Source organism: Lepidochelys kempii, chromosome 6, assembly GCF_965140265.1.
Source record: "Lepidochelys kempii isolate rLepKem1 chromosome 6, rLepKem1.hap2, whole genome shotgun sequence".
NCBI classification, from domain to species: domain Eukaryota; kingdom Metazoa; phylum Chordata; order Testudines; family Cheloniidae; genus Lepidochelys; species Lepidochelys kempii.
Genome location: NC_133261.1, coordinates 102,571,589 through 102,585,191, shown reverse-complemented (window position 1 = coordinate 102,585,191; position 13,603 = coordinate 102,571,589). Strand labels below are relative to the sequence as shown.

Here is a 13,603-nt window from a genome sequence, read left to right as displayed (position 1 = left end):
ACACGCAATTTTTATCAGAGTAATAGTAGCCCTTCCATGAAACCAAACAGTATAAAAGCTTAGGTAGGGCTTTCATTTCTCAACATAATCTTGGATTGTCAAATATTTTAAATTTTTTTCCAGTAAATTACTTTGTTTCCGAAATTGTATATCCACTATGTGGTGTTTACATAGAATTTGTTTGGAGCTTCATTTGCTAAGCATGTATCCTAGTGTATTAATGTAGGTTCGTGCACTTCAGAAATTAATGGCCCAGGGTATGTCCCAATGTCCTCCAGTGCATGTAGGCATGTCAATTATACTGATGCATCATGAAACTTCCTCTGATTTCATGGCTCTTGAGTAGGACTCATCCTATGGTTAAAATTAAGTCTTTGCCAGATTGGGGCCTAACCCTTCATAGGTAGAGTCCATTGCAGTACTGTTGGGTTATTTTGTGCATCAGGCCATTTTTCGGAAGCTTACTTTTAGTCATACGTTTTTGAAAATCTTGGCCCAATACATAACGTTTAAAAATATTGATACTCTTGCCATGAAGCAGCTATTCTATATGTGGAAAAAACAACTTATATAAAGACATTATCTATCAGAATAAAATGTATGTCAAAATATAATGCCTGTCCTTGATGGAAAGATACAGATGTACTGTTCTGTCAGATGTTCTGTAAGATCTGTTCTACTCTCATATCGACAAAGCATTCAGCTAGCTCTTAAATCCCATGCACTATTGTCCAAAATATTCCAGAACATCCAGGCTTTCAGGATCTAGTGTTCTCCAACCACCCATGGCATTGTGCAGCTTATCTGCCTTCAGATTCTTTGGTCACCAGCCAGGAGCCTCTAGCTTAATGTTGTTGTTAATGTAAAAATAATAAAATTTGAAAAGTCTTTGATCCATTAGTGTTAATGTACTTCAGCTTGGTCAAAAAGGAGTTGGTAATTCCTGTTTATAATTAATCTATCTAAATATCAAACCAGCAGAGGAAATTTCCTTCCAGATAGCCTGTCATCCTGTCTTGGCCTGACCTTTCCTTTGGCTCCTCCTTGGAGCTTCGTATTACCTTTTGTGTTCTGGAAACCAGGTGATGATCTGTAGGTGCTCCTGAAAGGCAGCCATTTTTTGGAGCCAATAACAGTTTTTGCTCATGCAGAAAGTAATGAAGTGCCTTCAGCAGAGTCAAGGAATAGACCTTTATATCTATTTCCTGATCTCTTTGGGTTTTTTCCCCTCTGGCCAGAATAGTAAGGGTTTTATTTACATTTATAAAGATACTTCTCTGTATAACATTTCAAATCTTCCAAAAATCATTCTGTGTGAATGCATCCGATGAAGTGAGCTGTAGCTCACGAAAGCTCGTGCTCAAATAAATTGGTTAGTCTCTAAGATGCCACAAGTACTCCTTTTCTTTTTGGAACTCTATAGTGTGTGCTCTCGGAATTAACATAGAGATCAATATGTATGTAGTTACTGTGATGAAGTGTATTTGGTCCTTCGTGAATTCGGGGGAGACCTTTCTGGACCAACAGCATCTTTCCCCAAGCAGGTCACTAGAAAACAAACCCAGTTCTATTTTATCTAGATTAATGGATTTAAGATCATAAAGGATCGTTATGCTTATCTACTGTAACCATTTGCATACAAAGACCATCAGATTTCACACAGTAATTCCTGCATCACATCCATACCATCTGTCTGACTTGTAGCATATCTTTTTTAGAAAAATATCCAGTCTTGATTTAAAAATGTTAAGTGATGGAGGATCCACCACATCCCCTGTTAAGTTATTCCAGTGCTTAATTACCCTCACTGTTAAATGGTGTGCTTTATTTCTAGTCTGAATTTATCTTGCTTCAGTTTCCAGCCATTGGATCTCATTATGCCTTTGTCTGCTAGATTAAAGAGTCCTCTACTGCCAGAAATCTTCTGTAAATTCAGGTACTTACAGACTGTGATAAAGTTACCTCTTAACTTTCTCATTGATAAGCTAGATAGATTGAGCCTCTTAAGCCTTTCACTGCAGGAAATGTTTTCTAGACTTCAAATCATTCTTAAAGTTCTTCTTTGAACGCTTTTTCCATTTTTAAAGTATGGACACCAGAGCTAGACAACAGTATTCCAGTCCTTTCCTCAGCAGTCCTGTATACAGAGATAATACCCTCTCTCTACGATTACCTGATATTTCCTCCTTATATGTCCAAGAACTGTTAACTCTCTTAACCACAGTATTGTACTGAAAGCTCATGTACAGTTGGTTATCCACCATGACCCCTAATCCTTTTTAAAATACAGCCTCCCCACTCCATCAATCCTGAAAGTATGACATTTTTTTTGTTCCTAGGTATATGACCTTGCATCTAGCTATATTAAAATGCATATTGTTCAGAGGAACCTGGTTTACCAAGTACTCCAGGTCACTCTATAGTAGTGACCTGTCCTTATTATTTACTACTCTGCCAATTTTTGTGATCTGCAAAACGTATCAGCAATGCTTTTATATTTTCTTCCAGATTATTGGTAAATATGCTGAATAGCATTGGGGCAAAACCAGATCCCCGTTAGAAATAGCTCCCTTTGTTGTTATGGTGATTCTCTGTTTATAATTACTTTTTGAGGTCTGTCTGTTAGCCAGGTTTTAATCCGTTTAACATGCATTATACTGGTTTTTGTGTAACGTTGGGTTTTAATCAGAATGCTGTGTGATACTAAGTCAAATCTTTTACGAAAGTCTCAGAATATTACGTCTACAAAGTTGTCTAGACATTATGATGTCTAAAGCAAATTTGTGATCTCTTCAAAAAAGACATATTTATCTGACAAAACCTATTTTTCATAAAACAGAGCTGATTAGTACCAAGCTACCAATCTTTATTTTATTTTTTTTCTAATTGCATCCCATATCAGTCCTTCCATGATTTTGCCCAGGATTGATGTCAGGCTACCTGCCCTTTTTAGTTACCCCGATCACATTGCTTACCCCTTTAAAAGTACTGGTATATTCGCCTTTTTTCTCTTGAACTTTCCTACATTCCAAGATTTGTTAAAAATCAACACCAGTGGTTCAGAATCCTCCTCAGCTAAATCTTTTAAAACTCTCTCTCTCTCTCACATGCGTGTATGGCATCTGCAGAGCAACATTCTGTAGATGCAGTTGTAGGTCCATAAGCCATCTCAACACCTCCTCTGTGACAATATCTGATAAACCATTGTCCATTTCACCTTTGAATCCATATTTGAAGTACTGCATTATTATGTTTTCAATGGTTTGGATGTTCTTGCTGCAGTCGCATGAAAGGTGAGTCTTTGATTTTCCACTTGTGCATCAAGTAACTGCATTTTCCATGGTTTGTTCAGATGCAGTTCAATGTTGTCCAACATCTGCATGACAGGTCGAAACCAGGAAGGAGGTTTGTTGGGTTAGTAATAATGTGCTTGTTTGGAACCATAGATGAGGTTAAGACACTTTCCCTTCACTGGATTTGGAGACCTGAAGTGTTTGCAGATGGTCCATAGTGGTTTTTGAAATTTCAGTCATTGTTGGGGTGTGTAGCCTGCTGGATGGGAAGTTCTGGATAGTTTTTGGCATGTTTAAGTTCTCATACTGTGGCTATGTCTCAACAGATAGCTGGAGGTTCAGTGTTTGCAAATACAAAAAGCCACCGTTGAGGTGTTGATTGTAAAGTTTCCGTCATGATACACATGGTCTGATTCAGCTGCCTATCCACAAGTTGACTATCGCAGCTTCTTGTCCAAAACTAGTGCACAGTACTGTGCAACTGACTATACCAGGGCTAAGGTCAATGTTCGAAGCACCAAACCAGTTGGTGCCCAGATTGTTCCCACTAACTTTTGGATAATGTTGGCGCAAGCTTTCACTTTAGAGGCTACTTTCTTGAGGTGGTCATGAAAGGTCAGTGAGTGGTCAAGAATGACACCAAGATGTGTTGGCTTTGGGTCATAACGCACAGTTTCACCATAAAACTAGACAGTTAGTGCCTTCTATGATTCTGTTTTCAAGGTGGAAAGTGGAGACTGCCAATTGCTCAGATTTGGTGTCAGCCACCACTTTTGGAAGTAGTCCTCCATGATCTTAAGGTCAGATGTAAGGGTTACTTCAAATTCTTTAAAGTTATGGGGCCTGAGTTGTGAGTGCCAAATCATCAGCATGCAGAAACTTCTGCGCTATTGTTTCAGGGATATCGCTCTTGTATACACTGAAGAGTATTGGAGCAAGTACAGAGCCTTATGGTAGCCCATTATTGAAAGTACATGGCTTGCTGGTTTGACTTGCGAAGTGTACGGACATCCTTTGGCTGCTAAGCTGGTGTTCAGCAGCTGGGAAGTGTGCACTCAGGATCACTTTGGCCAGTTTCAGTAGTAGTGCATCCTTCCTGACTATATCACGTGCTGCTGACAGATGAATGAAAGCAGTAGTGATCTTGAGTTTTTGTTGGAATCCAGCCTTGGTGTTTGTAGTGAGGCCCAGGACCTGGTCACAGCAACTTCCATGCAGTTGGAAACCAGCTTGCTCCTTGTGTAGACTGGTATCTGCAGCAGGCCCGATTTGATTCCAACTCATACACTTCATCACCTTGTAGGTGGTTCTTAAACAGGAGATTGCCCTATAACTAGAAGGGTCATGTGCAGGTTTTCCAGGCCTTAGGATTGCAATGACTTTGGCATCTCTCCACACAGTGGGGATTTCACTGGTCTCTAGGATGTTGGTGACCATCCATTTCCATGTCAGTGGACCCAGGTTATATAGGAACGAACTTGAGATAGATGCCATCTTCTTCTGCTGCTTTTCCCAGTTTTGTGGCTACATTGACTGCATCGATCTCCCTATTTGTGAATGGTCCAAACCACTGGGATAATGAAGAGTGTGTGGGTCCTCACCTGCTGGAGTTGATGCTGGACTTGCCTGCGCTACTGTTTGTCTACTAGCTGTTTTGATATCCACAAAAGTTTAGCAATAATGGCATTATCTTTCACCTGCATCCTAATGGAATGCAAGGGATTTGTAGCCCCCAGGTGTCTCAGCAGATTCCAGGAACATCTGCTTGTGTGTATGAAATGTAGACTGTGTTCATTCGGGCTACTGTTTCCACCTTGCTGCATCCAGTGCTGCCAGGAGGGCTTTCCAATTTATGAGTCTCTACACTTGGCATATTTATGGAAGAGCTCTTGGCTCTCTGCAGTCCAGCAAGGAGTATACAATGACTTGTGTCCCTGGAGGATGTTCTAATCTCCCCCACAAAGAAGGAGCTCAGTAAAATGGTGTGACTGAAAACACCCCTGTATTCACACCCTACACATTGCTGTAATAATCTTTATATGAAATATGCCTTGTGAGGTATCATTTGAAAACTAGTAACTCGCTGGTCAATAATATGGTGAAATTTATGTAGCAACATTATATGTAAAGTTATGAAATCCCCCAGTATGATATTAGCACATGTTGAAAACCACACAGCACTGCCTAAGCAAAAGGTGTTAATCGGGTCTATCTTAAACATATGAATGTGTGTTTACCTCAATTTACGCATAAATAGTAAACAGGATTCTAGAGTCAACAGGGGGAGATGGCAGAAGACAAAGCAAATTGACATTTCAACAAACACATGTGAAGGGAGACAGCATGGAGTGTCCTTCATCACCTAAATCCATGTCACCTACCTCATTGTTGGAAAACTTTGCTTTGAGGGGTAATCTTCGGAAGAATCCACTTTAAAAGTTCACTGAACTGTAAAAGAGAAGAGCAGAAATCCCCAAATTATCTCTTTCACCTAAGAAGACAAAGGCACCAGCACCTTTGGGCCTCCTGGAGAGATCCTCGCCAGGGGAAGGGTCAGTCACCATCTTGCTGGAAAACACTGGGTGAGAACGTGTATTTTAAACAAAGCCTTGAATCAAAACTTGCTTGATTACGTTTTAGACTTTTAGATGCATGTTCTCACTTTTATTTGCTTGTGACAACTTTTAACTTAATCTCTTGTACTTGAATTCTCTAAAAATACTATTTTCTTGTGTTAATACACTTTTTTTAAAATCTAAACCAATATAATTCTGAGTTTAAAGTGAGCTGTTTGGTAACTCCAGTTAAAGTAGCAAACTGTTGAATATTGGCTTCATACAGGAGCAACAAAGCTTAGTGTCTGAACTGTCCAGGATAGGGCTGGAGAGTGCAAAACACACATTTTTGGGAAAATTCAGGACTGGGAATTTATTGGGGTCGCTCTGCAAATAGTAACCAAGGCTGATGGAAGCCGAAGTGTGACTGGTGTGTTACTGACAGGCTGCTGGGGTAACTGCTGCTGGACCAGGGCTACAGCAGTAAAGAGGCGCTCAGGATATGACCTGCACGCTGGTAGGCTGTTTGAGTGTGGCGCAGGAACTTCAACAGCAAAGCATTGTAGGGTATGTGGTGACACATCCCCTCACTGGTCTGGATTGCACCTCGGAATGTGACAAACGGTCAAAAGTCTTCAGGGTTGGGACAATGTGGAAGATTGTATTCTTCACAGTTGTCATGAAAGTGGCTCAGTCAACTTTTTTGAAGCTCCAGCATGGCGCTGGTTTTAAGTAGCGTACTGGAATTTGAATGCCAATGTGGGTCAGTAGTGATCTGTGCTGACTGTTCAGGAAGTTGTCAAGGACAATCCGTGATGCAGGTATTGGTGTGCATGTATCCTCTTTAGAGGTAAACATCAGGCCAGGGCAGTATCCTGTGCCCTGTCTTGCAGAATGGAAAGTGACTTGCTGTTTTGCGTCAAAAAGGAGGAGTATATCATTTGCTGATGCCCACTGTGTCAGTTCTTCACCTGCAGTATTGTTTGCTGCCTAGCTCCACTGTGTGTGGTGACTACTAAAGTCCACCACAAATACAGCAGGGTCCTGTGTGGTTGGCAGAGTTGATTGAGGGCACTTCACATGGGGTGGTTTGTATATGATGATGATGATGGTAAACTTGACAATGCGCACAGAGATTGTAATTGTTTCTTTGTGCACTGTAGGAAGTAGGACCACATTTTAGTTGATCTCCTGCTTCCTGTATATTGCCAGCCTATATTTTGGGTGGTAATTGCTGGCTATGAGTTTATAGCCATTGATTTTGTAGCAGCAGGCTTTTTCTTCATTTGTGGCATAGGTTTCCAGGAAGGTGAGGATATGGATGGTGATAGGTTTCAGAGTGGTAGCCATGTTAGTCTGTATCAGTAAAAAGAACGAGGAGTACTTGTGGCACCTTAGAGACTAACAAAGTTATTTAAGCATAAGCATTCTTGGGCTAAAGCCCACTTCATCAGATGCATGCAGTGGAAAATACAATAGGAAGATATATATATACAGAGAACATGAAAAAATGGGGGTTGCCATACCAACTCTAATGAGAGTAATTGATTAGGGTGGGCTATTATCAGCAGGCAGGAAAAAAACAAAAACACTTTTGCACTGATAATCAGGATGGCCCATTTCAAACAGTTGATAAGAAGATGTGAGTAACGGTAGGGGGAAATTAGCATGGGGAAATAGTTTTTAGTTTTTGTAATGACTCATCCACTTCCAGTCTTTATTCAAGCCTAATTTAATGGTGTCCACTTTGCAAATTAATTCCAGTTCATTGGAGTCTGTTTTTGAAGGTTTTTTGTTAAATTATTGTGACTTTTAGGTCTGTAATTGAGTGTCCAGGGAGATTGAAGTGTTCTCCGCCTGGTTTTTGAATGTTATAATTCTTGACGTCTGATTTGTGTCCATTTATTCTTTTACGTTGAGACTGTCCGGTTTGGCCAATGTACATGGCAGAGGGGCATTGTTGGCACATGATGGCATATATCACATTGGTAGATGTGCACATGAATGAGTCTTTGATTGTGTGGCTGATGTAATTAGGTCCTATGATGGTGTCCCTTGAATAAAAATGTGGACACAGTTGGCAACGGGCTTTGTTGCAAGGATAGGTTCCTGGGTTAGTGTTTTTGTTGTGTGGTTGCTGGTGAGTATTTGCTTCAGGTTGGAGGCTGTCCATAAGCGAGGACTGGTCTGTCTCCCAAGATCTGTGAGAGTGAGGGTTCGTCCTTCAAGGTAGGTTGTAGATCCTTGATGATGCGCTGAAGAGGTTTTAGTTGGGGGCTGAAGGTGACGGCTAGTGGCATTCTGTTACTTTCTTTGTTGGACCTGTCCTGCAGTAGGTGACTTCTGGGTACTCTTCTGGCTCTGACAATCTGTTTCTTCACTTCAGCAGGTGAGTATTGTAGTTGTAAGAACTCTTGATAGAGATCTTATAGGTGTTTGTCTCTGTCTGAGGGGTTGGAGCAAATGCGGTTGTATCTTAGAGCTTGGCTGTAGACAATGGATCGTGTGGTGTGTTCTGGATGAAAGCTGAAGGCATGTAGGTAAGTATAGCGATCAGTAGGTTTTTGGTATAGTGTGGTGTTTATGTGACCATCGCTTATTACCACTGTAGTGTCCAGAAAGTGGATCTCTTGTGTGGACTGGTCCAGGCTGAGGTTGATGGTGGGACGGAAATTGTTGAAATCATGGTGGAATGCCTCAAGGCTTCTTTTCCATGGTTCCAGATGATGAAGATGTCATCAGTGTAGCACAAGTAGAGTAGGGGTGCTAGGGGACGAGAGCTGAGGAAACGTTGTTCTAAGTCAGCCATAAAAATGTTGGCGTACTGTGGGGCCATGCGGGTACCTGTGGATGGTGATCTTCTTCAGCATTTTCTCCTGGTAGTCACACTTGAATCATGGGAGGTCTTCAACATTCAGTCGGCAGATCTTTACCCCAGGTCCAGTCTGCCTAGTAAGTTGCCTGAAAAGTCTTATTTTGTTGCTCTTTTGTCTGGGAGGTCGACAGTTAACATTTGGTCACTGGTTTGATGACGTTAGTGATGGTTTCCCACTTGACCACTTTCATGCGGTCCACCTTGTTATCTACCACCTTCCATCTTTAAAACACTTTGGTGCTGAGTTGTCCCATCCTGCAGGTTTAAAAATGTTTATCTTTAGTAGTTCCTCTTTAATATCTAGTTAATCTACTCTTTAGTTACTGTTCGAATTTTAAAATTCCTTGTTATCCTTACCTACTGACCTTAGATTTTTCATTGGTTTTAGCATTTCGTAGCTCTATTTAGCATTTCATGGTTCTGCATTTCATAGCTGCTGATGTATTGTCACTGCAGTCAACCTCAACTATCTGCTGCAAGTGTTTATCCAGGACCAGCAGGACCTAAAGAAGTTTGCTTCTTTGGCTAGCTCCTCTGCTAGTTAACCCAGCAGGAAACCTGTAATCATCTGATCTTCACTGGGAAAGCCCTGGGAGGTCATTGATCAGTCATCCACCCACAGAAGGACTCTAGCGCAGAGAACTGGGAGGATTATTTCTACTACACTTTTTAGTTTCTTTTCTTTATTCCATAACCAAAAGCTTGATATCAAAAGGATTGAGGTTGGAATTACCAAGTTGTTGGTCACCTCTTAACCATACCCTAATGCCCACCCAACATGCTTCCAATGGCAAAGATACACTGCATAGTTGCAATGAACTTTCTTCTAACTCCAGCTGGTAAGGACATGCCTTTCACACAATATATTAGTCTGCCTCACAGTATAATGCAGAACCTTAATTACAGTGCCGTGCTTTCTAGCAGTCACATAACACATTCACTTCTGCAAATGATGTCTCTGAACTTGTGTGTGTATATTCCATGCCTCTACAATAATTACTGCTGTTAAAGGCAGTAACAGAGGCAGTGGCCCTGGAACTTGAGGTAGAGTGGTCCAGATGGACTTCACTTTGTTTGTTTGTTCTGTTGTCCTAAAATAAATACAATTCCACAATGTGGAAAAATATGCCATTTTCTGGGAGTTGTGATTGACTGGGAGCGGGAGAGGGAATCAAAAAGTAGGTCAGGGGTCTGTACTGAGTATTGAAATTCCCACAAAATTGTGTATTTTATAATACACTGATAATAGCTCATCTTAATTAATTAGCCTCTTAGAGTTGGTATGGCAACTTCCACTTTTTCATGTTCTCTGTATGTATATACATATTCTTACTATATGTTCCATTCTGTGCATCTGATGAATTGGGCTGTAGCCCACGAAAGCTTAAGCACAAATAAATTTGTTAGTCTCTAAGGTGCCACAAGTACTCCTGTTCTTTTTGCGGATACAGACTAACACGGCTGCTACTCTGAAACCTGTCACTGTGCAAGGCACTGAATTTAACCGTATTGGTTCAGCTCCCTTGATTGCTGCAATTCTTGAACTGGAATTAATCACTGATTTCAACGGTAGTGCACTGCATGAGCCAGGGTAGCTTATTTTGAGATTTACCTGTTATGTGACTATGCATTCCAAATCCTATTTTTATATCTGGAATAAGAAATTTTCTCATAGTTAAACTAGTAGGAAGAAAGTAAAGACTTGAAACTGCAAGGTGAGGAGTGTTTTGGCTCCATTTTGTTGGCTCAGATGCAGAGTGATGAGCACCTTGCAGAATCAAGCTCTAGATGCAGAATGAACTGGGCAAGAACAGGCATGCATTGAGACCAGATATATTCATGAAGAGCACAGCACGTTTGAATTTAAATTCATGAACATTATAAAAACTATATAGTGATTGTAAAACATTTATTTATTTATTGGCTCCTGTTCAGGGGAACAGTTTTAAATGGAGAGATGTTAAAATCACAATATATTTTTTTTAAAAGAACATGTATGCATACACACCACTATATGTACAACTTTATAACAGAGTTCTCAATGTCCATGACTAGGCCATGTGTTCATATCTCATGGCAATCCTGAGAACCAGAGAACCTTTCAGTTGAGACTTCACATCTTAAAAGGGGGAAAAAATGGGCCATGTGCAAGTGTTTTCCATTGCACTGCAGAGCAAAATGGAATTCCTTGGCTCCAGGTTGACAGCCTTAAGGACCCCTAATACAGATAGGAAATTAAACTTGAAGACAGTTTGATAGAGGTCAAGGAAAACACATCAAAGGTGGTAATTGCAAAACAATATATCTGCTATGAAAGAGCTGTCAAGATACTGGAAATTACCAATTCCAATTACCCTGGAAAACCAGGGCTCACTAAATATGTGTGGAATCGCAGTACAACTGGTTAATATCAAAAGCAGAAGTTCATTGGCACTCTCATTCCTAACAGATTTGTTGAAAATCCCACTTTACATATGAAAGAATTATGGTATCATGGGCAAGAACAAGTAGGTAAATCAAAGCTAAAGAGAGACTCTCGTCGTTTTAATGGTGAATCTTTGAGAAAAGTAGATAAGTTTTATTAGCAAGAAGAGATCATAAGGACAAACTTCCATATCAAGGGAATTAGATCTTTGTTTCTGGATTAGAGCTCCATCAAAATACCTCCCAACATTTCAAGAGGCTAAAGTGGCCCAGGTTCTGCCCTGGGTGGTGGTGGGACAGGTGCTGCCCCCAGTGGGTGGGTAGCACTGGGGAGGGGTCAGCTGCTGCCCCAGAGATTGGGTGGCCCTGGGGGGGGGGAGTTGCTGAGTGAACCTTCTTTGCACTCACCCCACTGCAGCAGCTCCGGTCCTGCAGGGCTGGCAGGGGTTGGCTACTTGCTCTGGGCATTGTCACCTGACCCCGGGGGCTGCTGAGATTTGGGTAGGCATTCCTGATAGGGATGGCCAGACAAAATTTGAGTGAGTGGTGCTGTGACCCGATGTAATAGGTTGCAATGCCACCTGCAAAAATCTTTGTGCAACAGTTCTGCAAAGGAATTACTGATTGTTTTAATAAAACAAAAAACACCCACCACTGGTGAAATGTAAATGTGCATATGGTACTGTAATTTTTAAGGATAATAATTAACAATATTTCTGTATTCAAAAGAATTTCCTATAGAAATATTATTCAGTAAACAGAATGCCTAGTTAACACATTCCTACTATTTTAATCTATTTCAGCCTCAGTATTGTACCGTACTTCACTTCAGCTCCTGTTATATGGAAACACAATAAATATTGGTTTTGTTTTATTTCTGTGCTTTCCATAATACTGAAGGCTCATTTGAATATCAGAAATAGTATTTGGGTTCTTAAAATTTGGGGGTATTTATTGGACATCTGTCAGTGCAGTACACCAAGTTTGTATAATTGGGCTTTGCATGCTAGGATGGTAATTGCTAAATCAGTTTGTTTAATCCAGAAGAGCATCCAATCTCTTGACTCATTTATAAAACCAGAATAATCATAAGAGAAAATGGTTTCTTAATGGCAACAGCAAATATGAAACTTTTGTAATTGATACACAACACTAATTAAATATATTAAATCTCTATATAATAATGATCAATGTACCTTACAGCTGTGGTTCTCAAAGCCGGTCCACCACTTGTGCAGGGAAAGCCCCTGCCGGGCCGGACCGGTTTGTTTACCTGCCGCGTCCGCAGGTTCGGCTGATCTCGGCTCCCACTGGCTGCGGTTCGCCACTCCAGGCCAATGGGGGCTGCGGGAAGCGACGCAGGCCAAGGGATGTGCTGGCCGCCCTTCCCGCAGCCCCCATTGGTCTGGAGCGGCGAACCGCAGCCAGTGGGAGCCACTATCGGCTGAACCTGCTGACGTGGCAGGTAAACAAACCGGTCTGGCCCGGCAGGGGCTTTCCCTGCACAAGTGGCTGACCGGCTTTGAGAACCACTGCCTTATGGCATCCAATTACTAAGTGAGAGTCTTAGCTGAATATTCAGTGTAATAAATGAGTATTCTGATTTCATACCCACCAGTAGTTTGAGTCCAGATGTTTCTTTAAATTGGAAATAATACTGCCAGATAAATTTTTCATTGTACCAGTGACCAATTGTGAGGGTTCTACTGCTGCAACAAGTGTTCGCTTTGAATGAGAAGATGGGTATGTAGTTTCCTTTGGCACCTGAGTCTTAAATAAGCACCCACCTGCTAGAAGTCTCAGGTCCCGCATCTAACAGCCACATGGCAGATACGTATCACTCCTTCAATCAGCATAAAAAGGAACAGCCACCATAGCAATATTTAAACATTAATGGTGTAAGGGAGAGAAATTTTCTCCTTGGCTCTTAAATTTTGTAAATTTCTGTTAGAATGATTCTGTAGATTCTGACAGCTTCTGTTTGTTTTGTTTTATTAAGTAGTAGTATTTATTATTTGTATTGTTGTAGTACCTACCACCCCTAGTGCTAAACACACACAACTGAAAGACAGTCCGTTTCCCAAAGAGCTTATTATCTAGGTATGCAGATTATTTGAACCAATTAGGTTTTCATTTCATATACTTCAAGTGAGGATGTATATGCAAAATAATCCAAAGGCTTGCCTGTAGATTTGTATCTTCTTAGGCCATTAAGATAAGCATGTGCATAAATCTTTGAAAGCCCTTAATTAGTATTTTATAAATTTATTAATCATTTTTACTTTAAAATTAGTGTTTAGAAAGAGCGATGAAGTTTGCATTTGAAGAGTTCCATCTTTGGTATCAGTTTGCATTGTCCCTAATGGCAGCAGGAAAAGTAAGTCTAATCTTTTCTGTATATAATTCTTTGTATTGAGGGCTAGTAGTAATAAAACTTACGTAGTGTTTTTCATCTT

General features: G+C 40.7%; 1 protein-coding gene across 5 annotated transcripts in view; it reads left to right on the top strand.

The window, feature by feature from the left end:
* The window catches only part of TTC7B (tetratricopeptide repeat domain 7B), a 302,589-nt gene that overhangs the window by 135,850 nt on the left and 153,136 nt on the right, over positions 1-13,603 (top strand). For all 5 annotated transcript variants that reach the window (XM_073349423.1, XM_073349422.1, XM_073349421.1 and 2 more), the window contains one exon: positions 13,441-13,524. In XM_073349423.1, the coding sequence (XP_073205524.1) occupies positions 13,441-13,524 (84 nt within the window). The remainder of the gene's footprint in view (positions 1-13,440; positions 13,525-13,603) is intronic.